General features: G+C 44.1%; 1 protein-coding gene across 20 annotated transcripts in view; it reads right to left on the bottom strand.

The window, feature by feature from the left end:
* Positions 1-27258, bottom strand: part of foxp1b (forkhead box P1b) — a 739458-nt gene that overhangs the window by 143783 nt on the left and 568417 nt on the right. For all 20 annotated transcript variants that reach the window (XR_011934140.1, XM_072472250.1, XM_072472248.1 and 17 more), the window contains 2 exons: positions 12583-12739; positions 9964-10159 (listed from right to left, as the gene is read on the bottom strand). Coding sequence is in view for 19 of the 20 variants with exons in the window: in XM_072472250.1 (XP_072328351.1) it covers positions 9964-10159; positions 12583-12739 (353 nt within the window). In the remaining variant the exon portion in view is untranslated. The remainder of the gene's footprint in view (positions 1-9963; positions 10160-12582; positions 12740-27258) is intronic.

The following is a 27258-nucleotide window of genomic DNA, read 5'->3' as shown; positions in this document are numbered from 1 at the left end:
AGCACTAATATGAATAACTTTACAATATTTTTTTTCCTCCTCTACAACCAAAATTATCGTACTTAGGTTTTTGGGGGCGGAAGGAATTGTACAATTTAATATAATTTGTTTTGGCTCTCCCATTGCCTTTTAGATCGCACCCAGCCACTTTTATTATTTAGTTTTAAAGGTTTTGAACTGAACAATTCCATTTGCCATACAAATGATGCAGAAATGTTATTCCCTCCCCCTCTTTTCTTTTAATAATGCCAGTGGATAAATATCTTTGCAGCGCAATTCGGATGTTGGTCTTTACCAGTGATGTCCATAAAAACGTTTTCCTCCCAGACGCTCGAGGGTTTTACCCTGAATGATTTAATTATAATTTTCCTTGTGGAAGACAAATTAAAGAGGAGAGTAGGAGCATTGTGCCAAATCAGATTATTTATCTCCTTCACTGATGAATTCTGGGTGGAATAAGGGGCAGAAACTGATGTTTTCCTATTCAGCCCACCAAAGAACAAAAGCGATTTAAAAACTAACGCTTCCTCTAAGAATACATCAATGATGCTATCCAGGTGTCCCAGGAAAGGTGTCCTTTTTATTCCGATCCACGTAGAGACTGCTAAAGCTTTTTAAAAATCTGAACATCCAGTTAATAGCTGAGAGGATGACACACGATTTCACATTTTAAGTAACCGACAGTTTAGAAGTTCTACAGATCAAACACTGTCTTTGCAGACAAAAGCCACAAAACAGGTCATTCCACTTTTTTTATTTTATATTACCAAAAATGCACTTCACAGATTTACTTTACACTGCCCTTTAAGTTGATATTCAAGTCTCCTGGATCCAGTCCAAGGTGATTCTTACCTCACAAGGGTTTACTTCGGTTCTTTTGCTTTTTAAGTCTGATAACTTTTAATCTCAGAACTATCATTTATAGTGAGGTTTTCCCCCAGAGCTTATTCCTCAAATGCAATCTTCCAGCCTTGTTTTTACTCCTCATGAATTTGGTATTTTGAGCACATGCTTTCACCTGTATTCCGGTGTGGTAAACCAGAGAGGCTTTCAATCTCTAGCTGCTCTCTCTCTCTCCCAGATCCTGGCAGACCAATCTTTTGAGCGTTTCCAGGGATATCATAGAAACCCTACCCCTTTCCAACCCCATTTCCATGGCAACATGAAATGAAATGAAAATAAAATTGCTTATTGTCATAAGTAGGCTTCAAATGAAGTTACTGTGAAAAGCCCCTAGTCGCCACATTCCGGCGCCTGTTCGGGGAGGCTGGTACGGGAATTGAACCGTGCTGCTGGTCTGTCTTGGTCTGCTTTCAAAGCCAGCGATTTAGCCCTGTGCTAAACAGCCCCATGGGCTTGTGTCTTTGGTAGAAATGTTGAACTGAAATTAAAATTGCTTATTGTCACAAATAGGCTTCAAATGAAGTTACTGTTAAAAGTCCCTAGTCGTCACATTCCGGTGCGTGTTCGGGGAGGCTGGTACGGGAATTGAACCCGCGCTGCTGGCCTTGTTCTGCTTTACAAGCCAGCTATTTAGTCCACTGTGCTAAACTAGCCCCTGGTTTGTTATTCATTGGACCCCAATTCAATCCTATGCTGGAGTTAAATTGACAATTTACAATCTGACATTCTTAATACCTCCAGGAAGTTGGGAGACTAGCAGTCTTACCACTGTAAATAAACACAAATGCTGCTGCCACTGTCTCCAAACCTTACATCTTGGTCCCAGCAAAGCACTCCAGGCCTTTCTTTAATATTTAACTGCCCCTCACCTCAACCTATTGTCAGGCAGACTTTAGAACAGGTCACATGACCCCTTTTATTTTACCATAAATTAAAGACAATGGGCTGGATTCTCCGTTTCGCAGGGAGCCCGGGGATTTCCTGACGGCATGTGGCTGCCCACAATGGGAAACTCTATTGGCCGACTGGCAAGACCGAGAATCCTGGGGCCCGGAGAATCCTGCCCAAGGATATGATTTAACGGAACAATTTCTAAGGCTCGTTTTGGGCACGATTAGCGGGGTGTTTCCTGACAGCCGCATTAACGAGATTGTGACCTGCATTTAACGGCATTTTGTGCCGGAAATGAGCCCCCTGGAGCTTCTTGGCACTACTGGCTGCCTTGCTGTCTGATTCGCCAGACTCGCATCTCAGCTTCTTGCCATTAACCAGGGGGAGCTGCTTTTAAAACGCTCCCTCAGCACTCACTCAGTCAACACACAAGCATTACAGCACGCAGACCTGCTCTTTGCTTTAGGGATGATGACTTGGCTAGGCTTCTGGATGCTGTGGAGGAAAGAATGGACATCATGTTCCTCCAAGGGAGTCAGAGGCCCAGCTGCAGGGCCACCAATGACACTCGAAGCAGTTCGGGCAGCATGCCCAGTGAAGAAGACCATCGACCTGCAAGTGTACGTTATCCCATCTCGTCTGGTATCAGTTCCGCCTGCCACCCCTCAAATCCCCAACCGCCCCCCCCCCCCCCCCGCCCCGCCCCGCCAGTCCCAAATTTTTGGCTGACACTTCGCACCCTGCACCACATCCAATATTCATGCTTGTTCCTCAGCACCCCCTGGCACCCACCAGCACATCCCTTTCATGTCCAAGTGAGGTGCCCACACATGCTACATACCATAGATTCCCCTGCTCCCTCAAGCATGCAATGCAGCTCACAGTATCATCTCTTTGTTCCCGCAGGAGAAGCGAGCCCATAATAGGTGTGAAAGGACAAGACCTGGGGGGGCGGGAGGGGGCTCACCCTCTATGGCAACGGGCCTTGGAGGTCACAGGATTGACAGAGGAGAGAGCAGTCACTGACAGCAAAGGTGAGGATCCATTTCCCCTTCTCACAGATGAACTTAAGTGAGTTGTTCACGTCACACAAAATTATCTATGACCACATGACAATTCTCTCGCAGGATCTCCATCTGATGGGCCCGGCCTATCCAGGGCCGATCCCCCTCCATGCCCACCACCCAAGAGGTCACATCGAAGGAGAGCTCCAAGGAGACCATCATCGAGGCATCACAGCTATCATCCCCACACACATACCTCAGTGGGCGACATTAGTAGACAGTCGAGTAGGACCCAATCTGGTGAAGGCCACACAGTTTCTGATGCACATCAGGTGGAGGCAGGAACATCCATTGCACCTGCATTACGCTTTTAAAAAGGAGCATTAAATAATGCCCCTGTGATTTCATGTTGGGGAGTTGGTTAATTTCCAGGAGGACGTTAATATTCGACTTCAATCTCACTGGTGAGATGGAGATTGGTGCTAATTGGGCTTAATGATTTGCACAGCATATTTGGGCGAGATCCAGAACCCGCCAAGGGGAGCAGGCCGGTTAGATGGCAAACTGATTCGCAGCTGACACAAATCTCGATTTTGGTCTTTCCCGCTATTTAACCGCAGCCCCAGATCCATGCCAGGTGCAACGTGGTGGTTAAATCGCGCTCTCAGTCCCTAATCATACAAAAATCATAATAGTAATATTTATCACAGTGGCAAAATATGATGTGTCCCACTGATAAGAGTGTTTGTCCCTCGACTGGTCTTCATTTATAATAGAATTGAGCACTATTCAGCTATACACGGAAAGTTTCATGTGTCATGTGAAATCTGGTCAGGCACCACAATACCTGACAAAACTGCAACCAAAGCTCTAAGTGCAGTTGTGGGCACCCGGCCTCAGTTATTCTTGTGCTTTACTTATGGACACAGCTGTAATTTAATCACTTTGAGCAAATGGATAGCATATACCTACCATGTACAAAACAAAAGGGGGGGGAAAAAAATCAAAACTAACTGCACATTACCTCCTCTCTAACCTCAATTCATTGCAAGATTTAACCCCATTTGTTCAATATAATCAATTGTGAATGTTGTCAAAAACTTTAGTTATATTACAATAGTAAGATTGATAGAAGGCTAAACATTTTAATTTTTTTTTCCCTGAGAGGAGGGTGGGATCCCATTGGAAATTATCTATATTTCATTTCAGTAATTGGCAAAATTAAACAAAAAGATGAAGCATTTGAGGTCAATAAAATCTCAGGAACATTAGTTCTGTCAGCAGTTCCAATATGATGAGAATAAATATAAAACTGTTACTTTGCTGTGGAAATAAAAAATTGTTCTAACCTAGGCACAGTAAATTGTAAATTATTTTCATGCTTCAGTTATGTAAAACGACCTAGTTACTCAAATCACTGATATCGTTGGAAGTGGAGTCTGGTGGATCAGAATTTGTAAAGTCGGTCAGAATTATATCTATTCTAAAATGCACAGTAGATTCCAGTAGAAGTGGCTGTTAGCGGAAGGTCCAGCTACCCTCAAAGTGATTTGTGTTTGCTCCTGGCATGTTAGTGAGGGAAAAAGCTGCTGCCTCAGAAATTGTTATCTACCTCAAGCTTTTCTTGAGCACCTAAGTTAAGGTGCATCAGATGTGAATCTAATAAAAAAGGTCAAGTTACCTACCCAACAAAAAGAAAAGTACACAAGTTTTGAATGCCCATAAGTTTGTTTGAAACATTAACTTTGAATGATAGCGGAGGGCTAAGGAGCAGTGGTGCTCAATTACAAGTGTGGTATCATGAGCCTGGTGGTCCTCACATTGGCCTTTGGAGTCCCAGGGCTTTCAGGCAGGCTCTGTTGGCAGGTGCAAATATATTGTGTCCTCAACGTGACAATAATAAAGATTATTGTTATTATTATATGGGTAGGGTTTCAGAGGGGCTGGCTGGGGAAAAAAACTACCTTGAATAGTTATCAGGAGAGAGATCAGCACAATGAGAGCAGATTCAAATCATGTTTAGATCTGAGGGCCCAACTATCAAGGAGTGCAGAACAGTGGGAGTGCAGACATTCACCTAGTTCCATTCCTACATAGCCAGAGAATCACCTACAATTGCTTCTCTTTGTGCTCCTACACAATGAGATTGGGTGGTTTTCAAGAATCTATCTTTGACACCTCGATCTATATGCTAACCATAGAACCACATAATTCCTAAAAGTTCAGAAGGAGGCCATTCGGCCCAGTGAGCCTGCACTGACTATCCGAAAGAGCACCCGCCCTATCCCCATAGCCCCAATTAACATGCACATCTTTGTACACTTAGGAGCAATTTAGCCATGGCCAATCCACCTACCCTGCACATCTTTGGACTGTGGGAGGAAACCAGAACATCCAGAGAAAACTCATGTAGATCATGGGGAGAAAATGCAAACACCACAAAGACAATCATCCAAGGCTGGAATCTGGGTCCCTGTCATTGTGAGGCACCAGTGCTAACCACTACATCAATGTACCGCCCCATATCTTTTTATTAAAACAGTAAAAAATGTATACAAGGCCAAATGGTACAAACACTAATTTTGTGTTGGAGAAACACAAGTACCCTCCCCATAGTACTAATGTATGGGGAGAGGGGGTGGATACTCATTATTAAAACAGTTCACAACACATATCTACAAAAATCAAATGGTACAAGCACTAAACTTTGTCCTGGAGAGACCAGATGCCCTCGCCTCTGGACCAACAGAAGGGAAAGGAAGGGGGTGCTGGGGAGAGAGGGGAAAGGAGAGTGGTGGGGAGGGAGGGAGTTGGGGTGTTGGTGGGTGGGAGCCCAATAGGACACTGCCTGAACTATCTATGGAGGCAGAAAAACAAAAGAACCTTCAATTAAGATGTGCCTGATTCCTTGGAAGCTACATCTAAAATAAAACTCCTCACCTACGCTAACAACACCCAGCTGCAGAAAACTACAACTGCGTTGAAATTCCAAAACTGCTTGTCCCACATGAACAGCCAGGAACTTCTTCCAATTAACTGTTGAGAAGAATGAAGCCACTTTCTTTACATGCCATCAGAAAAATCTGCTGCTATGTTCTAAACAGCACCAAGTACAACCTTGAATTCGCTAACCCAAATTGGCTTCCAGCTCAGCAATGTCTCAACTTTAAAATTCTCGTTGGCACAATCGAATGGGCCTCAATTGACTGCAGCTGGGACGTTCACCCCTTACTTGGGAGAAATGCTGCCTTACATGGCTGCAAGCCAATCAGATGGGCCAGCAACTCTCCAGTCCTCAGTGACAAGAGCTGCAGTGAACTGAACAGGAAGTGCATCAACATTCCTGAGCCATAGTCCTGGGACCGGAGGACAAGGTAAGCTTAAGGGGTTCCAGGGTGGGGAGGGTGGGAGAAGGAGAGGCCTGATTGGGGTAAGATGCAAAGGGAGCAATCGGGGTGTCAGTAGACAGGCCAGGAGGAGGATGGAGACAACTCGCACCTTGATATGCTTTATTATGTGAAAGGGACTTAAAAAGTTGCTGATGTTTGATTTCAGTTAGATTCTAGACAACTTAAGAGATGTTTTTCAAAATTTCTTGGAAGTTGGATGCCATCACTTTTGCTGAACAGCTCTCCAAGGCTTGTATGATAATGATCAAGAGGAGAGTTGCTGAATACACTACACCATGCCTGTCTGACTGAGGTGGGACAGATGCTGATGTTCATTGTGCCATTACATACTGCAGTTGTGCTGCAATTTATTTATTTTAGTTTTCTGGATAGCTATACTGTGAACGACATAGGAGTTACTGACTTGTGCCATGTAACGCAGGTCCTCTTAAATTGCATTGAACTCCCCCATATGGTAGATCTCCAATATCTTTCTTCCTTGAGCTACAGAGATTCAAGTCTGTAGACTTGGAAAGCAAGCAATGACTTCAGTAGAATATCCACTCATCATTGTCCTATTTTCACCTATAGCTCTTCTGTTATTCTGAGGGTAATAAATGAATTAACAGCAAGCTGGCTGAAAGCATCAAACTGTGAGTCTATCAAGTCAGTGTTTTAAGTGCAATCCTCGACAAGTGGTGGGATCTGGACAACATATGACAGAATAGATTTCCTACAGCGCAGAAGGCGGCCATTCAGCCCATCGAGTCTGCACTAATCCTTTGAAAGAGCACTCTATCTAGGCCCATTCCCCTGCAATCCCACTTAACCTGCACACCTTTAGACACTAAGGGGTAATTTTGCATGGCCAGCCCACCTAACCTGCACATCTTTGGACTGTGGGAGGAAACTGGAGCAAACCCACGCAGACACGGGGAGAAAGTGCAAACTCCACGCAGTCACCCAAGACCGGAATTGAACCCGGGTGCCTGGTGCTATGAGGCTGCAGTGCTAAATACTGTGCCACCCCAAGTGACAGGAGAAGAGGCTAAACAGATTCCCCATTTGCTGTCTCAGGTATATCCTCAGCATCTTATGAAGGACCAGGTCACCAACTCGGAGTTAGTGGAGCACGTTAATTCCAACAGCACGTATTCATTGCTAAGCCAATAATGTCTGCGCTGGCTCAGCCACGTTCCTTGGATGGATGACAGCCGCATACCCCAAGACCTTCTGTACAGTGAATTGGTCACCGGATCATAACTTCCTGGGTGCCCATACCTTCACTATGTTACAATGTGCTGCTCATTCACTGGGTAAAGGAGGTGTCCTCAGCCAGTCTTTCCTTAACATACGTTTGCTACCCTCCCCGTCCCCTTTGGAATATACATACTGAAGAATAATGCTCTAACCTTTCCCCATTTAGTAACAGCTACTCTCATTGCAACCAGAACATGCACTACATTGAGACAGGATTGCAACTTTAACCCACTACAAAGACACCTGCAAGCAAGATATGATACTGATAACTGTGTGAGACAGCGTCTTGACAGTGGTGGCCTCTCGAGATTGACTGTTTGGAAGGGCATTGGAAGAGCCGAGAGAAAAGAGGGCAGCAAATCATGCACCTTTTCAGCCCTCTGTCTTCCTCTGCAATAAATGCAGCAGAGCCAGAGTGGGGCTCCTGAGCTACATCAGGCAATACTTAATACAGAATTGACAACCACGGTGCGAACCGTAGATTTACACGACATAATTAAGCCCATCAATAATGAATAAAGGAGTGCAACACTTAGAAAATGACTGCAAAGAAGGGTCAAGGGAACATATTGGGTTTACCTTGTTTGCTCCAGCAAGTTTGTCAATTTCCTGTCACAAACACCTTCTCCACATTCTTGGGACATCTTCGGCCACAAACCGGCATCTCTGCTTCACATCTCCAATATGAGGACATTTGGGCCAGCATTTTGAAGATTTCTTCAACTTGATTGTTATTCTTCGATTTCCAGAATTGCGATTGCCTCTTTAAGTAACCGCAGCTCTTGCGTCTTTCTGACGCCTATGGTTTTGGTCTTGCTCCCAGGTATTCTCCAACCTCCTTCACCTTCTTGCTTATGTCACCCTCTTATCTGTCTTTCCAATTATTTTCTGTGCCTTTATATATAAACTGCTGAAATCTGCAGCCTTACTCTTGGGCGAAATTCTCCCGAAACGGCGCGATGTCCGCCGACTGGCACCCAAAACGGCGCCAATCAGACGGGCATCGCGCCGCCCCAAAGGTGCGGAATGCTCCGCATCTTTGGGGGCCGAGCCCCAACATTGAGGGGCTAGGCCGGCGCCGGAGGGATTTCCGCCCCGCCAGCTGGCAGAAACGGCCTTTGTTGCCCCGCCAGCTGGCGCGGAAATGACATCCCCGGGCGGCACATGCGCGGGAGCGTCAGCGGCCGCTGACAGTTTCCCACGCATGCGCAGTGGAGGGAGTCTCTTCTGCCTCCGCCATGGTGGAGACTGTGGCGGAGGCAGAAGGGAACAGGCCCGCCCGCGGATCGGTGGGCCCCGATCGCGGGCCAGGCCACCGTGGGGGCACCCCCCGGGGCCAGATCGCCCTGCGCCCCCCCCCCCCCCCCGGAGCCTGCCCACACCGCCTTGTCCCGCCGTTCAAAAGGTGGTTTAATCCACGCCGGCGGGACAGGCATTTTATCGGCGGGACTTCGGCCCATCCGGGCCGGAGAATCGAGCGGGTGGGCCCGCCAACCGGCGCGGCCCGATTCCCGCCCCCGCCGAATATCCGGTGCCGGAGACTTCGGCAACCGGCGGGGGCGGGATTCACGGCAGCCCCCGGCGATTCTCCAACCTGGCGGGGGGGGTCGGAGAATGACGCCCCTTATCTCTGCACTACTTCCTCAATCATTCCATTGTATATGAGGCTGTGTTTTTAATGAGAATTTTCATTTTCTAAATAAATGAATAAGGCTGGATATATTTTTTTTCACCCAACATCTTTGAAAGATATTATACTCTCTTTCAGGTGATAAACTGATATCTAATCTACCCCCATTGGTGGGCGTGAAGGATCTGCTCTAACAATTTGAAAGAATAGCAGAATTCTCTGTTGTCAAGGCCAACATTCTTCCCTCAAGTACCATTACTAAAAGTGGACCATCTAGTCATTCAATCATTTGCTGTATGACGAACATTACAGTGCGCAAATGTTTGCCTATAAGACAACAGTCACTGCACTTCAAAGTTAATCTATTGGCTGTAATGTGCTTGGGGATTTCATGAGGAAGTGATATAAAGCTGCACAAATGCATTTACAACTTGTAAGTATGCAATCCGACAGAGTTGGAGGCGAGAGACTAGGTTGTACATGTTGCCATATGATTTAACTGGATTCTGAATATTTGTAATGAAAAGTAAGTTATCAAGCATACTCTTCAAAACATGAAATTAGTATGAGTCGTATTGTGGATGGTAGTGGCCATTATATTGATATGCCACTCTTTAGGAACAGGGCAGCAACAAAACTTTGTCCTAGAACATTGTGCAGAATCCCATTAGCACTGCATGGCTACTTACCCACACAATTCTTCTGAGGTCTCATTTTTTTCATATAAAAAGAAATACTAGCAGAATAATCAAGCATCATTACACATAATAGATTATGATGAATGAATGGAGATACCACCAGTCAGACAAGTGAGGGCTATAAAAGGACTTATGAGATAAAACAAATTAGTTGGATCAGTGGCGAATAATGTCTTATTAACACCTACCATTCCCTTTTTGGAGTGTGACCCGTAGACTGTCCGTTCATCAGGGCTACTGGTAGTGAGGTCTTAGGTGGTGGAGCGGGAGAGCAAATTGAACTCGTAGAAAGGTCTAGGCTGCCATTTTTGGTTACACTTTCTTCCATTGTGTGAGCTCCAGTCACTTCTTTCCACAGCTGCTGCAATTCTGTTGGAGTCATGCCTGTGTCAAACAGCAATAGTTCCATATTGTATAATTAGATCCATGAACAGCAGACTTATCCTTCTTCACACACTAATTAAAATACCAAAGAGTATGTAAACAATGTCTGATGTTAATTAGACAATTCCTAACTATATTCCTATGTGTTGCAATACTTCTAACAAGATACAGTGTAACCCTCTGTATATTCAGTTAGTGTTGATAATTAAAAGTAAATTCTTCAGATGTATGCTATAATTGATCTGTTGAAATTTCAACATAACCAGACTGCTCTGCACAGTCACTTCTCCTTTTAAAATCAAAGCACTTAGTTATTATCACAGATATTTTGCAATATATTAATGGAAAATGCATTCCTCTTTAAATATAAAAAGCATAATTGAAAATAATGTGCTGTAAATGTAACCAATTCATTTGCACCATATTCAAAGGCCTTTTATAATTTTACTACGAAATTAGAATATTATGTCAGTAATTATTTTTTAATCACCTGTCTTTATCATTAAAATTTGATTTCATTCAAAAACCAATGTGCAAATTTGAAAGCAGAAAGCAAAAAAAAAAACTGTGGTTCTAACTATATTTTAATTACAAATCACAATTAAATATTCAAGCACTTCAGATCAGGAAGAATACCAGGTCAAAATCTAATTTATTACTTTCAGTTTGGGTGCAAGGATTGGATAATAATCTCAAAGTGATCAGCCAAAATATCTTTACTTTACTAAACTATTGCTAAAGATTTTAATTACGGTAGCATTGGAGAGTGTAGGTCTAATAAGGCTATAGACTCCAGAGAGTTTAAGTGGTTAAGAAGTGTGAAATGAGACTGATAGGATTTTTACATGTTCTGGCCAGATAGTTTGCATATCAAAAATAGTGAATTATAGCAAGGACAGTAGAACAGCCTTCCAAGCATTAGTCTAGCAATAACAACTAGCACATAAACCAGGACGGTCACAACTGATTGTTCCTATTCCTTTGCACTGTCCTTTCATTTGCAAATATGATACCAGAAATATTAATATTTCTTGGCAAGTATGGTGAATAGTACTGCTTGTGCGGTAACAATTACTGCCACAGCTGACCCCAAAACCACTATTTGCATGGCTAAAACAGAAGTCAATAGTCATGCTAGCTGATAACATGATATTCTACTGAAAGAAAGTAGATGATCACTGTTGTGTTATGCTTCTTCATGTGGCATAAGCTGCTTCCTTGATGAATACACTGACAAAGGAAAGTTCAGACTTGGAGATAGGTTTAACACATTTATTGAACATTTAACAATTCTCCTACTTGAGTTCGACTCTCCTGCTGATCTTGCCATAGTAACTCAATCTAACTAACCAGTCTCCTCTAATCCATGTGATGGGTGTGATGTTTCCTGATCTGCCCCTGTCTCTCTGAGTGTTGCCTATGGAAAGAGGAAGAGCATGTGTGCCCTGTCCTTTTATATGGGTAGCCCCTTGTGGTAGTGTCACCTCTGGGTGTGTCTTGACTGCCCATTGGTCGTGTCCTATCTTACTGACCTATTGGTTGAATGTCTGTGTGTCATGATGTCTCTGGTGCTCCCTCTAGTGTTTATTTAGTTCTAGTGTATCTACATTAACCCCTTGTGTATTTACAGTGATGCATATCACCACAGTCACATGTTGTCTTTAATCGGATTATCCTGTAAAGGATCCCCTATATTTCTTTCATTTTGTTTCAACAGCTACACTGTTGTTCCTCCTTATAAAAGAAATGGACACAGACACTACTTTGAAAAATGTATGTTGTTGGAAAATGTGATTGATTACTGCTCATAGAACTCAATTTCCCAATCCCAGGTAGTACTAGTTGAAAGACAAACATAGTCGCTCAACCTTTTTCGTCCTTGTACCTCTATACTCAGGTGACCATGTTCAAGCAAGCATAAAGTTGATTTAAGGTTCATAATGACATCGGTTTTGGGCTATTATCGCAGTGATAAAAAATTACTTTGTATTTCTGCCTGCACAAACTCTCAGTTGCTTCCCAGTTCCACAGGGAGAAGTGTCACTGCTATTAGTTTACTGCACCAGTAAAACTGTAACTCTGAAGCCACTCGGTAGGTTCTTTGGTCAATAGCTTGCAGATAGACACCCTTAGGCTTTGAACATGCTCTTTAAACACCAAAGGAACAGGCTAGCTGTTACATACAACTATTCAAATCAATCAATGACATGGCTGCTGAATTACCTAAGGGTGTCCCTGATGTGTTGCTGCGCAGATTACACTTCATGCATCGTCTCATTCATAGCTTTCATATTATACGCTGGTGTGTCCTGTCACTGCTCAATTGCCCTCTCTTGAACAACTTAACTGCTGTGGCTTTGCAGTTCCCATTTGTGCAGCTCGACCAGGAGGCCTGTTTTAACCAGACCCATCTCCTTGCTTACCTTGTGCCAGTGTTTGCAGAGACAGAGCTGGCTGTCCGGACTGGACTGTGAGCAAGCCACAACGCTGCATTGTCATTATGTGCTGTTGTTGAAGCTGCTGCACCTGGATAAGCTGCTGCTGAAGGGCTAAGTGGTGTGCTGCCAGTGGCTGTTGTTGCTAAAATTAAACATTAAAGATTCTGGATTAGAGATAAAATTCACATTATACTACAATTTTGATAAATTTAATGTTTAAGAACCATTGTACTCGATAGGGAATAAAATAATTTTGTCTTAGAAACATAGTTGGCCTTCCATATAAAGTTGATCTAACCTTTCTCACTCAGATATAATGATCACTGCTGTGGATAAAAGATGTCCTATTGAGGAGGTTGTTTGAGCTGAAAGTGATAGTGACCACCTAAGAATACCATAATCTTTACTGTGATAACACTCTTGAATATCATTAAATAAATTATATTATCAAAATGTATACATTTATTTTCAACCTATTTATGATGCACATATATGACATTCACTAAATTCTCCCCAACAAGAAAGTCTAACCATTTCCCCCAAACATTCAATGGTATTACCATCACTGAATACCCACCACCAATATTCTTGGAGTTACCACTGACCAGAAACTGAACTGGACCAGCCATATAATGATTGGAGCCACAAGTGCATGTCAGAGGCTGTGAATTCAGTGGAATTCCAAAGCCTGTCCACCAACCACAAGGCACAGGTTTTGTGATGGAATGTTCTTCACTTGTCTGGATGAGTGCAGCACGAACAACACTCCAGAAGTAGTCACTATCCAGGACAAGGCATCCAGCTTGGTTGGCACTCCATCTACTAACTTAAACATACAATGCCTCCACCACCGATACATGGTGGCAGCATTTTGTACCATCTGCAAGATGCACTGCAGCAACTTGCCAGGGGTCATCAACAGCACCTTTCAAACCTGCGACCTCTATCATTCAGAAGAACAAACAAGGTAGATATATGGGAACTCCACCACCTGCACGTTCCTCTCCATTACACACACCATCTGAATTGGAACTATATCGACACTCCATTACGGTCTTCAACATCCTGGAAGTCCCTCCCAAGCAACACTGTTGGCATACCTACACCACATAGACTGCAGTGGTTCAAGACGATAGTTCACATTCACCTTCTCGGGGGCAATTAGGGATGGGCAATAAATGCTGGCCGAGTCAGAAATGCCAACATCCCATGAACAAATTGAAAATAATTAAAATTAGTAACTTTCTATCTACATGAATGACTTGTCCGCAAGCCAGAATTCCTGTTGACAATGGCCCTTGAAATAAATGGAAAAGTCAAAGCCTTAAATAAGAAAAAGTTAATTTAATGTTGTTAATCAGCCATGACAAAACATGAAATAACTTACTAAATCATTCATAGAAACAGCCTCTGGATTTTAATTACAGACATTTATAATTTAGCAAACAGCATCTGACTTGAATATCGGTATCCCAATACGTCATCCAGTTCCACAAAGCCCTTGTATTGATTGGTCATATAGTAATCTCCGAACATTTATTAATTTTACTTTTTAAAGTCTATTTCTCCATTCCCCCTTCCACCACCATTAATTGATTTAAGCTATGCAACTGATTAAAAAAATCAATATGTACACTGTTTAACTAATCTATACTAATTTTTCCATGCCATTTAAAGACACATCCAACAGTTTTAATGTTGCAACAATATATAAATATACATCCAAAGTGCATTTAATAGTAGTAATTATGTTTTGTTGCATTATTTTCCACATCTATTCATTTTATAATGCTATAATATGAATACAAGCTGAAGTGCTATTTGGCATGGTGAAAATTACAAAGAATTCTGCTCAAAGTCAGTAGTAAATATAAAAACCAACTGAATGAAGGCTAAATATTATGAATTACAGAATGTAAATAATTTTCCTTATGTTAAAACATAAATGAAAAATCGAACAAATAGCCTTGAAACTCGCATTTTACGAACTTCTCTATTTGCATTTAATACTCGTGTTTCTTCCTTGGCACTGATCTGGCCAATCAGAGGATAAGCTGTTCCATAACGGTAAGCATTATAAACATTTCATTCACCCGTTCACATTTGCAATTTTTTTTTCTTTGTCCTTTTTTTAGTACATACCTTATTTCTTCAGTATGTTTGCAATGCCTAATGAATAAATTTGAGCCAGATGCAGAGGTTTGTATCATGAGCAAATTTGATGGTGGGGCTAAAATATCAAAAGCTCTGGAATCATTTGCCAAGATGACTAGAAGTTGAAGTGGAGAGATTGTGTGATCATTCTAGACAGACCAGCTAAGATTAACCACATGGTTTTCTTCATTCAAATTTATCTTATGATCATCTTTATGTATTTTTGCACGTCAAAATACCTGACCAATTCAAATCATTAAATTCAGCTATCTTAAATAGCTCAAAGTACTGCTGGGCTAATATTGTATCTTAGATGTGCACTTTGATTAAATTTTAATCCGTAACGTTACATTTTACATGTATTTACACCTAAACTTAATCAGTGTTATTTTACAGAAAGTAATGGCTTCTAACTTAAAAATGAAAACCAAGAATTGGTAGCTTGCCATTAAAATCAATCATTTTCATTTGCCTCTACGTGATTTAATTTTCAAGCTCAGTACTCTAATTGGAAGGCATTATGCAGTTTTGTGCGTCATATAAATAGCTAAGTGGTAAGCCTCCTTTAAAGATTCTGGATTACACTGAACATCTCCTGGAAAACACTCTTGTCATTTGTCTAGTTGGGTCTTTCTAGAGAAAAGGGCAAATACACCCAACTTCAGGAGACATTGATGAGGTGATTATTTGATGTAAATAATTTTCTGTTTTGAACCATGGTTTACTTGAATCAAAACGGTATTTCCTCAGGAAGTAAAAAAAACTTCTCTCTGCTCTGTGGAGACAATAATCAATAAAGATAAGATTGCTCAGCCATTCCAGGTCATGAGTGGTAGGTATATCAAGGCTTGACATGTACACGCGCCTCTATTAATTGGAACAATCAAAAAAGTCTGATATTCATTCTAAAATCACTGGTTAACTGTGCATGATTTTGATACCATCTCTGTACAAAACTATTTACATTCCGGTAAAAGCAACATGTATTTTACATTGGCAGAAAGTAGGGGAAATTAGAAACTATACCCTCTTGAGATAAATAGAATTTTGTAGGCAACACTGATCTAATACTGGAGAATTACCCAATCTTCAAAGCTTTACAGATAGAGAGGGTTTGTGAATACATTTTGACGGTGCAATAGTATAAAATGGTTGATAGCCCAGGCAGCAACCTGTTCTGCATTTCTCCCGAAATGGATGCAGAAACTGGGAGAGATGTAAAATGGCTGCAGATTCATTATAATCCATTGTACAATATCACACAGTCAGTTCTACCCTATTTACATCACAATCTCATAACCGGTTTAGCTGACATGAATACTAATTTTATTCAAAACTCAAAATCAGAAGGTGTTACCAGCTTAAAATAACAATATCTATTATTGATTTAAAGGGCAGCACCTGGGTTCGATCCCGGCCCCGGGTCACTGTCCGTGTGGAGTTTGCATATTCTCCCCATGTCTGCGTGGGTCTCACCCCCATAACGAAAAAGATGTGCAAAGTAGGTGAACTGGCCATACTAAACTGCCCCTTAATTGGAAAAAAAAAAGAACTGGGTACTCTAAATTTATTTTTGAAAATCTAGTCTTGATTAAAAACTCTCCTGGGCCAGTTTTGATCACTTAAGGAGCTTGGAGAGAAATTTCTAGAGTATGTTTTTCCTCATTGGTCCTGGGGTTTTAGTTGTCTCTCTGGAGATTACATGGCTGTGTTGGGATGGGAGCATGTGGAATGAGGGAGAAAATAAGCGATTAGCACTGCTGCTCCAACCTCAATATAGGGCAGGCTTAATAAGCCAGCCGATCTTTTGCTGCCCATCAATTTTGTAGCTTCATAACTACCTCCCATTGACATTGTCAATAATATTACATCTTTTTTTTAACCTGACAAAGTCCATTTCCAACCAACACCACTTTCAGTTCATCGGGTCATCCTGCAATGAAGTTTGGAAAGTTATAATGGCTGCTGTATATATATTTATTGAACTAAACTAAGCAAATACTTTGGAATCATACAGATTCTAACACTGAATTAGCACCATAACTTTCACAGTAAGGGAGATATTTCTTCCATTTAGTGTAACCAATAAATCAAAAAGGATCATTATGGATTCAATAATCTTTCCCACCTCACCCATTTTAAAGCCTCGAGCCAGGAATTTTTCACCCCACCCAACGACGTGGAACAGCAGAGGCAGATTGCCATTGGTCTTTGGTAGCAACTACTGGTCCTGTCGAAATCTATGGCATTTTGCATGGCTTGCCCACCCCACTGGCAGGGAATCCAGACAGCGGCCAGCACAAAGGACTGGAAAATCCCGCCCAAGGAGGTTCTGTTGTATTCAACAGTCACACTATTACCTTGAAGGTGGAAAGATTCATCCCTCAAACTTTGGGGGGAATATATCATTTTTGAAAAAGGAACTAGTAATCTATCTGGAACCAAAAACAAGTCCATGTCCTTCACTTTACAGCGATGGGGATTTCTAAACTCACTTGCCTAGAACACCAGTGGAATAAAAGGAATTGGGAAATATATATACACAACAGATCTCTTTACAAACAGATTGACAGCTCTGGGATCCAGGGACCTGGAACTAAAGCATTTTTAAAAATTAATGTCAGTCACTCACGAAGGTGATCTGGTACCCTCTGTGTATTTGAAACTATATTCTCCTGTGTATTTTGATGCCTTTTCTTTGCAGCGTTGCTGCATTGTAGAAGGATTTTGCACCCCTTTAGTTCCTAATACATTTCACATCTGCTTCGTTGTTTACTCACACCTGCATGAAGTGACTTGCACCTTGCTGAAAAATCAGGAGTATTAGTCAATCAGCTTTTACCACAAATTGATCTTCAGTTTGTCTGCACAGGGAGCACAGGGTGGAAATGGTACTCATTGTGCCTGTTGTGCTGTGGGAAAATTTAAAATCGTGTAGTGCATCAATACGGCAGAGAAGGGCCGAAGAGCACATAATATATAGCAGACAGTGGATACTACATCAGCACCAATGCAATGTAAGAAGGGCATATAATTAGACTGGAAATGGTACCCTTAACAGTTTTTTTTGCCATGGGGTATGATTACAGCAGTCAGTTGCTTTTCTAGGCATCATGTTTTGGCTATTGCTGGTCTGCAGTTCCATGCCTGTCCATTTTTAGTGCCTGCACTTGCTTTTTACATAAGCCTCACAGAGTCTGCAAATGTAATTCAAGAACACTTATATAAACATCCAGCACAATTCACTGGCATTTGTGCCATGTTTGCTCTTTTTCTGTTGGTGCTCATTAGGAATGGGAGCAAGGAAAGCACCATATGCAGTGCAGCTCTTAATCAGCCAAGAAGATTTGTTTTTGCAGTATTTATGCTGCATGTTCACTGCAGTTTTTTGTTGGGCTATTATAACCCATGTTTTTAAAAATATTTTATGATTATTATTGTTTACAGTTAAGTTTGCATTCAAGGCACCTTCAACACAGAATATTGTGGTTAAAGTGGTACAAAATAAAAGATGGCATTCCAAGGAGGTCAGGAGAATTGTCCCTTTAATTCTTTATTTTGGGCACAAGAATTCAAATCTTAATAGGAGTTAGAAGTTTCCCTGCACGACAGCAGTAACCCAATATGTGACAAGCTTTGAGACGTTTAAACATGCTCATATAAAATGGAAGTATTATTGCTATTTAATTAATTTTATTGGATTCTGCAGTGGCAGGCAATTGTCTTATGTGCTTTGCTGCTGAGATTGCCCCTTGTGTGTTGTGGACTTCTCTACTGGTTCTGCATGAGTACTGCCTTTAAATGTTCCTCTATTTGAAGGATCCACTGGTGGATATGTTTATTTGTAATTATCCCAGATGTTTCAGTAAAAATCTCAAGGACGTGTAACAACGGTTGTCTGCACTGAAATCTGCCACTGGCAATGTCAGTGGCACCTGCAATGCTGATCACAGTTACACAAGAACATTTCCTTTGAATGCTGTGGATGTTTTGGAGCAATCATTTCAAATGTTAACTTAGACAATCAGGAGGGGGCGATCAAAAGGACTTGCAGTTCCCAGAGTTCTATGCTCTATTGGATGGCATCTCCTCATCTCCTCATATGAGACATCAGTCTGCCTAACCATAGAATTTGAAATCCTTTCTCCCACACTTAGCCTTGTCAACCTGAACCAGTATCATAAATTTTGTTACTGCAGGACTGCTGATTAGACCGTACTGGACAAAGTCCTGTCGTCAATATGTCGAGCATTCTACGCAAAATGCATACCAATTCTACTGTAATTCCATATATCTCTCATTTTTTAGAGTGACACAGCATGATTGGAATGCAAGTCTCACCGATCTGGATTTTCCTCTACCATCCTGCCAAAATTGGGCCATTGCCAGAGACCTTTCCCTGCTGTTGTGCTTAAATAATGGTGCGACACACAGTTTCCCTTCCAATTTTGCTCCTGATATCAGCTGAAAATTATGCAATACACATGTTTATACCCCTCAGCCCTACCAGGAGCTTGCATGAGAAATTACCCCAACCTCTCAAAATGAGCCAAGTTGCACTGGTCTCAGGCTCTTGAACAGAATTTTCAATCACAAAAACTCAGGCAGCCACTCTCTGATTCAGAGCATATGCTGAGCACTAAACTTTCACATGAAGCAAATGTTAAATTTAACAGTGTTGATCATGTGCAATTAGATGTCACCAGTGTGTTCATATAGTGGGAATTGGCATTAATTGTTGCTTCAGCTATTTTTTAGCTTCTACATTTCTACAGAACAGCATTACATTAGGGGGAATTTCATGGGTAAGAGACCTACATTGCCTCATTTAGGGAAAACCTGGTGAATTAAGAGCCTAGAGGCAGTTAACAAGCAGGCTGTCCATGGGCCCAGGCCCTGAGGGCGGGAGGTCCTGGTCTGCCATAAACTGCTGGTCTTTTGTCCAGCCGCATCACACGGGACGGGTAGGTGGTGCAAGAAGTACACTCACCAGAGGGCCATGATCACAGAATGGCCCAGGCCAGAGGTGAGCGATGGTGGGAGGAATTCCCTGAGGTGGACGTCATGGGCGAGGGAGTTGGCAGTAAGGGCACGGGGTGGCAACAGCAGCCTTCCCACTGCGACTTTGACTGAGGAACCGCTCTTTCCCAAATAGAGACCACAAGCAACCTACACAGATTTGCATGTCTTTAATGTTAACAGTGGCAGGAAGAGACCTTAAAGGGGGGATTAATTTTCCCTCCCAAGACCTCCATTGGCAGCAGGGCAGGAAAGTCAACCACATGCTTTCCAAGGATATGCAAGAACATACATATGACCACATGCAGGAGTAGGATATTTGGCCCTTTGAGCCTGATCTGCCATCAATATAACCATGGCTGCTCCACTTTCTGCCCACCCCGGATAGCCTTTCACCCCCTTGCTTATCAAGAATCTATCGACCTGTGTCTTAGAAATATCCAAAGACTCTGCTTCCACTGTTTTCTGAAGAAGAGTTCCAAAGACTCTGCCCTCAGAGATAACATTTCTACTCATCTTAAATGAGCAATCTCTTATTTTTAAATAGTAACCCCTAGATTCTACCACAAGAAGAAACATCGGGAGTGATTTTCCCACCCCATCCAAATCGGGCTCTGTGTCAGGCGCAAAACCTCACTGGGCATGATCCAGATAATGATAATGGCTCATTTAAGTATTAAATATCCGGACGCCGTATTCACCCGATGCCTGGGAGTCAACGGGTACCATCACGCCTGCGAGGCCTCAACCAGATGCCGTTAAGCTCGTTTCCACAATCGTGGACCAGGTGTGATGGTACCTTGGGGTGACTTTAAAGCCTTCCGTGTGGTCAGGGACAGGAAAGGTAGTATCCTGACATTCCCCTTTGCACCCAGGCACCTTGACACTACCAGCCTGATGCCTTGGCATTGCCAGTTACCAGGTGCACTGCCAACTTTTCTTCAAAAAACAACCATCTTTTACCCATTTCAGCTATTAGTTTGGTAAATCTTCTCTGAACTGCTTCCAATGAATTTATATCTTTCCTTAAAGGAGGAAACCAATACTGTGCACAATATTCCCAACATGGTCTCACCAATGTTCTTTACAACTGAATCATAACTTCCCTATTTTTGTGATCAATCTTCCTCACAATAAACGATAACATTCTATTAGCTTTCCTAATTACTTGAACCTACATACTGGCCTAGGATACCCAGATCCGTCTGAATCTCAGAGCTCTGCGATCTCCCATCATTTAGATAATATGTTTCTCTTTTACTTTCTGATAAAATGGACAATTTCATATTTGCCCACATTATACTCTCTTTCTCCACTGACTTAACTTGTCCATGTCCCTTTGTAGCCTCCTTATGTCCTCATCATACAATGCGGCCTCCCCAGCTCCAAATTCTCCACAGGGAAAAGCTTAAACAAATACCCACTTAGTCAGAATCTCTTAATGGAAATATTAGAGTTGACGTTTAATATGGAAAGCAAATGAGACCAGGAAAGCCACAAAGTTGCAAAAATTACTTCAGGGCAGTCTTTATTTGTACAAGAGAAAATACTTGAATATATTTCTAAACACAGAGTAAGAAGATGGTCAAGAGAAGGATGGGACGACTTCTGGTAGTGGCATGGGAGGGAGAGGTCGCTCATTAAGTAGTTCTGACCAGGATCTGCATTTTTTAGGTCTATTTGCCCGATTTTTCAGGAGCATTTTGCAGGAAAGCATTGTGGATCAGTAATACAGTGTTCCCGCATGAAACGCATGCCAAAAACGAGAGGGAAAGGAAGCAAGAAACCCACTGTGGACAATTCTTCGGCGGACTCCGAGGCTTCGCGCAGTTCCTCAGCAGAGAAAATGGAGACGGCAGTATTGCCAACGACGGCGACCCCAATAGCAGCGGACGTGCTCTCTGGTGTTTTCACAAAGGAGTTTGAAAAGCATTTTCGACAAGCAATGGAAGTTGGTATTGGAAAGTCTGTGTAAACTGATCGAGGGAGAGCTGGGGCCCTGTCCGGGTGAAACTTGATGAAGACCGTCAAGGCGGTAAAGAAATTTGGCGAGGTGCTAGAGGGCGTGGAGACGGCATTGACTAGGTAAGGTGAGCAGCTTGTGCCGTTGGAGGCAGAGATGGCGGTGGTGGCCAATGAAAATTTGAGATGGAAGGCAAAGGTCGATGATTTTAAAAATCAGTCGAGAAGGCAGAACCTCAGTCGTGGGGTTGCTAGAGGCGGTGGAGGGCCCAAATCCCACTGAACATCTGTCGCAAATGTTTGTGAAGATGATGGGTAATGATGGTCTTGTTTCCCCACCGGAGCTGGATAGGGCCCATTAGACATTTTGGCAGAATTAACAGCTGAATGAGCCACCTCGAGCGATCATCATTTGGTTCCAACCTTTGCGAGAAGGAGAGGGTCCTAAAGTGGACCATAGAGCACTGTGACTCGAAGTGGGAAGGAAACCTCATGAGAATTTATCAGAACGTGGGGGCTGAGTGGGCGAGGAAGCGGGCGGCCTTTAATAAGGTTAAGACCGTTCAGTACGAAATGGGAGTCTCGTTCAGAGTGGTGTACCCGGCAAGGCTGCGGGTGGTTTGAGTCCAAGGACTATTACTTCGAGGGATGGAGGAAGCGGACCCCTTTATTAATAGGCATGGACTCCGGACTAGTTGAATGTCTTGTATGGGTTTTTTGATTTCTGTGGGTTGGTTGTTGGGATATCTATAATTGTTGATAAAATGTGTTTCTCTGTTTGTGGGGTTGATGGGGATTTTTAATGATGTATGTTAGTTGAGGGTGGGCTGGGTTGATACAGGGCTCCCGTTGGAAATTTAGTTTCCTTGGGGATTGCAATATGAGGATACGTTTAGCCTCGGGAAAGTCGTCTTTTTCTTATATTCAGTGGTGGGGGAAGTGGTTGACACTGCTGCGCTACCAATAAACGTGGCTCCTGAATGGGAGTGAGGTGGGGGGAGGAGCTAGAGGCGTTGAAGCAGTCTAGTCAGGTTTGCCGAGCTCAGGGCGGCATGTGGCACAGTGTTTAGCACTGGGACTGCGGCGCTGAGGACCCTGGTTCGAATCCTGGCCCTGATCACTGTTCATGTGGAGTTTGCACATTCTCCCCATGTCAGCGTGGGTTTCACCCCCACAACACAAAGATGTGCAGGGTAGGTGGATTGGCCACGCTAAATTGCCCCTTAATTGGGAAAAGAAATTGCCCCCCACAGGCACCCCTGGGCCCAATCCCTGTCAGTAAAAAAAAAAAATGCCAGCTAGGCACCTGGGAAGTTCTCGCCTGGCACCCTAGCAGCACGTCTGCCAGCTGGCAGTGCTACCTGGCACCTTTGTAGTGCCAGGCTGACACCGGCATTGCCAGACTGACACCGGCAGTGCCAGACTGACACCCTGCCCAGCAGGCAAGAACTTGGGCGGCTCTAAATTTATTCAAAACACATGTTTGACGAGCTTAGCGTCTGGGTTTGGGCATGGGAGCTTGGCTTTTGGATTTGGTTTCAGTTTCTGTATTTGGGCGGGGTTGTGGTTGAAAGCATGGTGTGGGGGAGGGGTTAGTTTGCTTCTTTGTTTCGCTGAGGGTGGAGTTGGTGGCCATCATGGGAGGGCCTTTCTCCTGTTCCTCTTGAATATTTATTTGGTAGTCTCTGACGGTGGAAATAGCTGATTCATGGATGGAATTCAGTCAGTCACCTGGGAGTTGGGTAGCCCAGTGAAGAGGTTGAGAGATTTTGCTCACCTAAGGAATCTGAATGCTGATGTGGTGCCCGATCTAACCAAATGAAAACAGAGTCCCATAGTTAGCGCATTTAGCTGTGTGTTTCCCGGCCCTCGCAGCACCGAGAACCACAAAGCTATTTTAACACGACTCTGGTTAGATACGGGCCTCAGCAGGGAACATATGGTCGAGGCCGCACTTAGTCCTGTTTCCTGCACTGAGGAGCCCTGCCCGTTGGAACACGACAGCGCAGGAAGAGATCGAGACCCCAACAATCTCTCAAGCCCGCCCCCACAGGGCACCTCTGGGCCCAATTCCTATCCGTAAAAGAATGGCAGCTAGGCACCTGGGAAGTTCTAGCCTGGCATCCTAGCAGCATATCTGCCAGCTGGCAGTGCTAGCTGGGCACCTTGGTAGTGCCAGGCTGGCACCCATGTGGTACTGCCAGGCTGACACCCTGCCAAGGCAAGCACTTGGGTGGCTCGGATTCCCTGGGAAACCCCCATGAGTGAGATTCCACCATTCGTGGGGACCAGTGCTGAACAACACTCGCCTGAAGTCGCTGAGGCGAAGGGGATAGATACCAACACCTCGGTTACCTCAGGGAAATGCATGTTAGAGTGAGACTAGCTGTCTCGCTCTAACATGCAGATTTGACAAAAAGCAATCCCCCCTCAATGGGCAGAATTCACATTATGCGTCTCGTGAGAACGTGCTGGATCTCGTGAGGCGCAGCGAGCCGGGGAGACCCCAGGAGCTGGGTCTCCCGGCTACGCTGTGCATTGGCGCGCTGTCTTGCAGGTGCAACATGGCCGGTAGATCGCGCCTGTAGTATTTTTGCAGGAGATTCACTTTTGGGTAAGAGAACAGACCAGACTGCGGAGGGGGTGGGTGGAACATGTGCAGAAGGTGCGGCAATCTTGGTCCCCCTGCCGATCATGGCGGATCCTAATGATAGTTACGTAGTGGTTAGTGGGTCTCTGGCAGCTGCACAGGTGGTTCTGGTAAAGTCTATGCCACCAACTGGATGATGTGATGTTTATTAGCAATGTTCTGGCTTCCACCCCTGATCTAGGCTTGCAAAAGCCGGTTCTGGGAAGGATTTCAATTAAGTACTGGAGCCTAAAATGGACCGGTCTAGGTCTACGTCTCTGGCTCTCTCAAGGGTGGTGAAAGCCCTTCAGGCCTTTATGGAGCAGATGGGACCTGTTGAGAGTTCTACATTCAAGTAGTGAGGAGTTTTTGTTTCTTTTCCAATGTGCATGAGGATACACCAGGATTTATTTTTATATTGGAGGGGGAGAGGGGGGGGGGGGGGATTCCCTGCTTCCTTGGGTTAAAAGGACAGAATATTCGGTGATAGTAATCTTTGACCATGCTCCAGATTTGTGGACCTAGTGCTGGAGATGGATCCCATTCCGCGCTCGCCATGGAGGTTAGATGTGGTGCTACAAGCAGTGAAGGGGCTCTGAGCGAATGTCTGCGACTATCGAGAAATATATTAGGCTTAACAGGAAAGACTCAGTCTTTCCCTCCACACATTGGGAGGCCCTTAAGCCAGTGGTAAGAGGGGAGGTAATCTCTCATAAAGCACACTTGGACAGGATGGTGTGAGCGGAATGGCAGCGACTGGTGGGCCCGATATTGAAAACGGATCGCCGCTATTCGGAGGACTCTACTCTGGAGTTGCTGGTAACTAGGAAGCAGCTGCAAATGCAGTTTGTCTTGGTGTACACGGGGAAGGCGGTAGGCCAGCTGTGGCGCCCGTCGGGGTTGAACTACGAGCATGCGGGAGAAGGCAGACCGCCTCTTATCTCGCAAGTTGAGGTGGCAGGTGGCTTCCCGGGAGATTGTCCAGATCAGAGACTCGGGCGGCAGCTTGGTTTCCGCTCCGGGGTAGGTTAATGCGGCGTTTGAAGCTTTCTTTGGGGATTTTTATCGGTCAGAGCCTCCGGGGCGTGGGTCGGACACAGCGGAGTTCTTGGATGGGTTGCCCTTCCAGCTGGTGGCGAGGGAGAGTGGGAGGAGTTGGAGGCTTCATTAAGCTGTGAGGAGGTGCTGGGGTTAATTGGGCTGATGCAAACAGGTAAGGCCCCTGGTCCTGGCAGTTTTCCAGTTGAGTTTTATTAGAAGTATATGGATCAGTTTGTGTCATTTTGCCAATAATAGTAGATATGTTTAATGATTCTCTAGCTCGGAGATTGTTGCTCGATACACACTCGCTGGCCTCCACCTCCCTCATTTTGAAAAAGGACAAGGGTCCCACGGAATGTGGCTCGTACAGGTCCATTTCTCTTTTGAACGTGGATATCAAGGTATTGGCTAAGGTGCTGGCACTGTGATTGGTGTTCTGTGTCTGCGAGGTAATTGCAGAGGACCAAATAGGCTTCGTGAAGGGGCGGCAGCTATCGGCTAATATACAGTGGGTTCTGAATGATGTCCTCTCCCCCTTCTCCAGCTCCCGAACCAGTTTATATCTATGATTGATGAGAAAGCTTTCGACAGGGTGGAGTTGGGGTACCTTTTTGAGGTGCTTAGGTGATTCGGATCTGGGCAGAAGTTTATCTCATGGCCTCAGCTGTTGGATAAAGCCCCTACAGCCAATGTACGTACTAAAGCGTTGAGAGTTCAGGTTTTTTTTTTCTACTGAATAGGGGTACAAGGCAGGGTGCCCATTGTCGCCACTCCTGTTCGTACCAGAACCGTGAGCTATAATGCTGAGGTCTTCAGGCAAATAGAGGGGGATAAGGCAGGTGGAAAGGGAGCACAGGGTGTCTCTATATGCGGATGACCTCCTCTTGTGTGCTATGAACCCAGTCTCCTCTATGGATGAAATTATGACGCTACTGAGGAGCTCTGGCTCCTTTTTGAGCTGCAAGTTGAACAGAAGAATGAATATTTTCCAGTTAACGTGGAGAGGGGAGTCAATCCGGGGTATTGCCTTTTCGTCTTACCAGAGGTGGCTTTCGGCATCTGTGTATCTGAGTGGCCCATGATTGGTGTACACTTCAAAGGTTAAATTATTCAAGATGGTGAGTAGGGTGAGGTCCAATTTACAGAGGTGGGATATCCTTCCGCTGTCCCTGGCGGGCAGGGTCCAGACGATTAAGATGAATATTCGTCCACGGTTCCTATTTCTGTTTCAATGCCTCCTTTTTTTTTCTTTGCTTTCCCCGAAGGTGAACAAGTTGGTGACTTCTTTTATTTGGGCAGGTAAGTCACCAAGAATTCATAGGGTGTACTTTCAGAAGGACCAGCAGTGTGGGGGCCTGGCGTTACCCTATTTTCTCCTTTATTATTGGGCGGCCAATGCTTAGAAGGTGCTGGGTTGACTGAGAGAGTCAGACTCCATATGGGGGGTGGGGATGGAGAATGGAGGCGAGTTTGTGTAAGGGTTCGACTTTGCGGGCTTTGGCTATGTTCTGGTTACCTCCAGCGAGGTATTCCTCGAACCCAGTGGGGATCTCTACTTTAAGGATATGGAGGTAGTTTAGGCAGCATTACAAGCTGAGCGCCGTGTCATTGCTGGCCTCCATATGTGGTAACCATTGTGCCGTCGGGGTTGGATGCGACATTTATGTCCTGGGAAGGAAAGGGCCTGGAGAGTTTTAGGGATCTGCTCATGGAGGGGCGGTTTGCCAGTTGAGGAGTTCTCAGCGAAATTCCAACTGTCAGTGGCACACTTGTTCCGATATTATAAGTTACATTACTTTATTCATAAAGTTTGTCCTACATTTCCCATAGTGCTGCAGCCCTCTCTGCTGGGGAGA

The sequence above is a fragment of the Scyliorhinus torazame genome, chromosome 13, assembly GCF_047496885.1.
Source record: "Scyliorhinus torazame isolate Kashiwa2021f chromosome 13, sScyTor2.1, whole genome shotgun sequence".
Lineage (NCBI taxonomy): Eukaryota > Metazoa > Chordata > Chondrichthyes > Carcharhiniformes > Scyliorhinidae > Scyliorhinus > Scyliorhinus torazame.
Note: the sequence above shows the minus strand (reverse complement) of the source record. Positions and strands in the feature narration are given on the sequence as shown.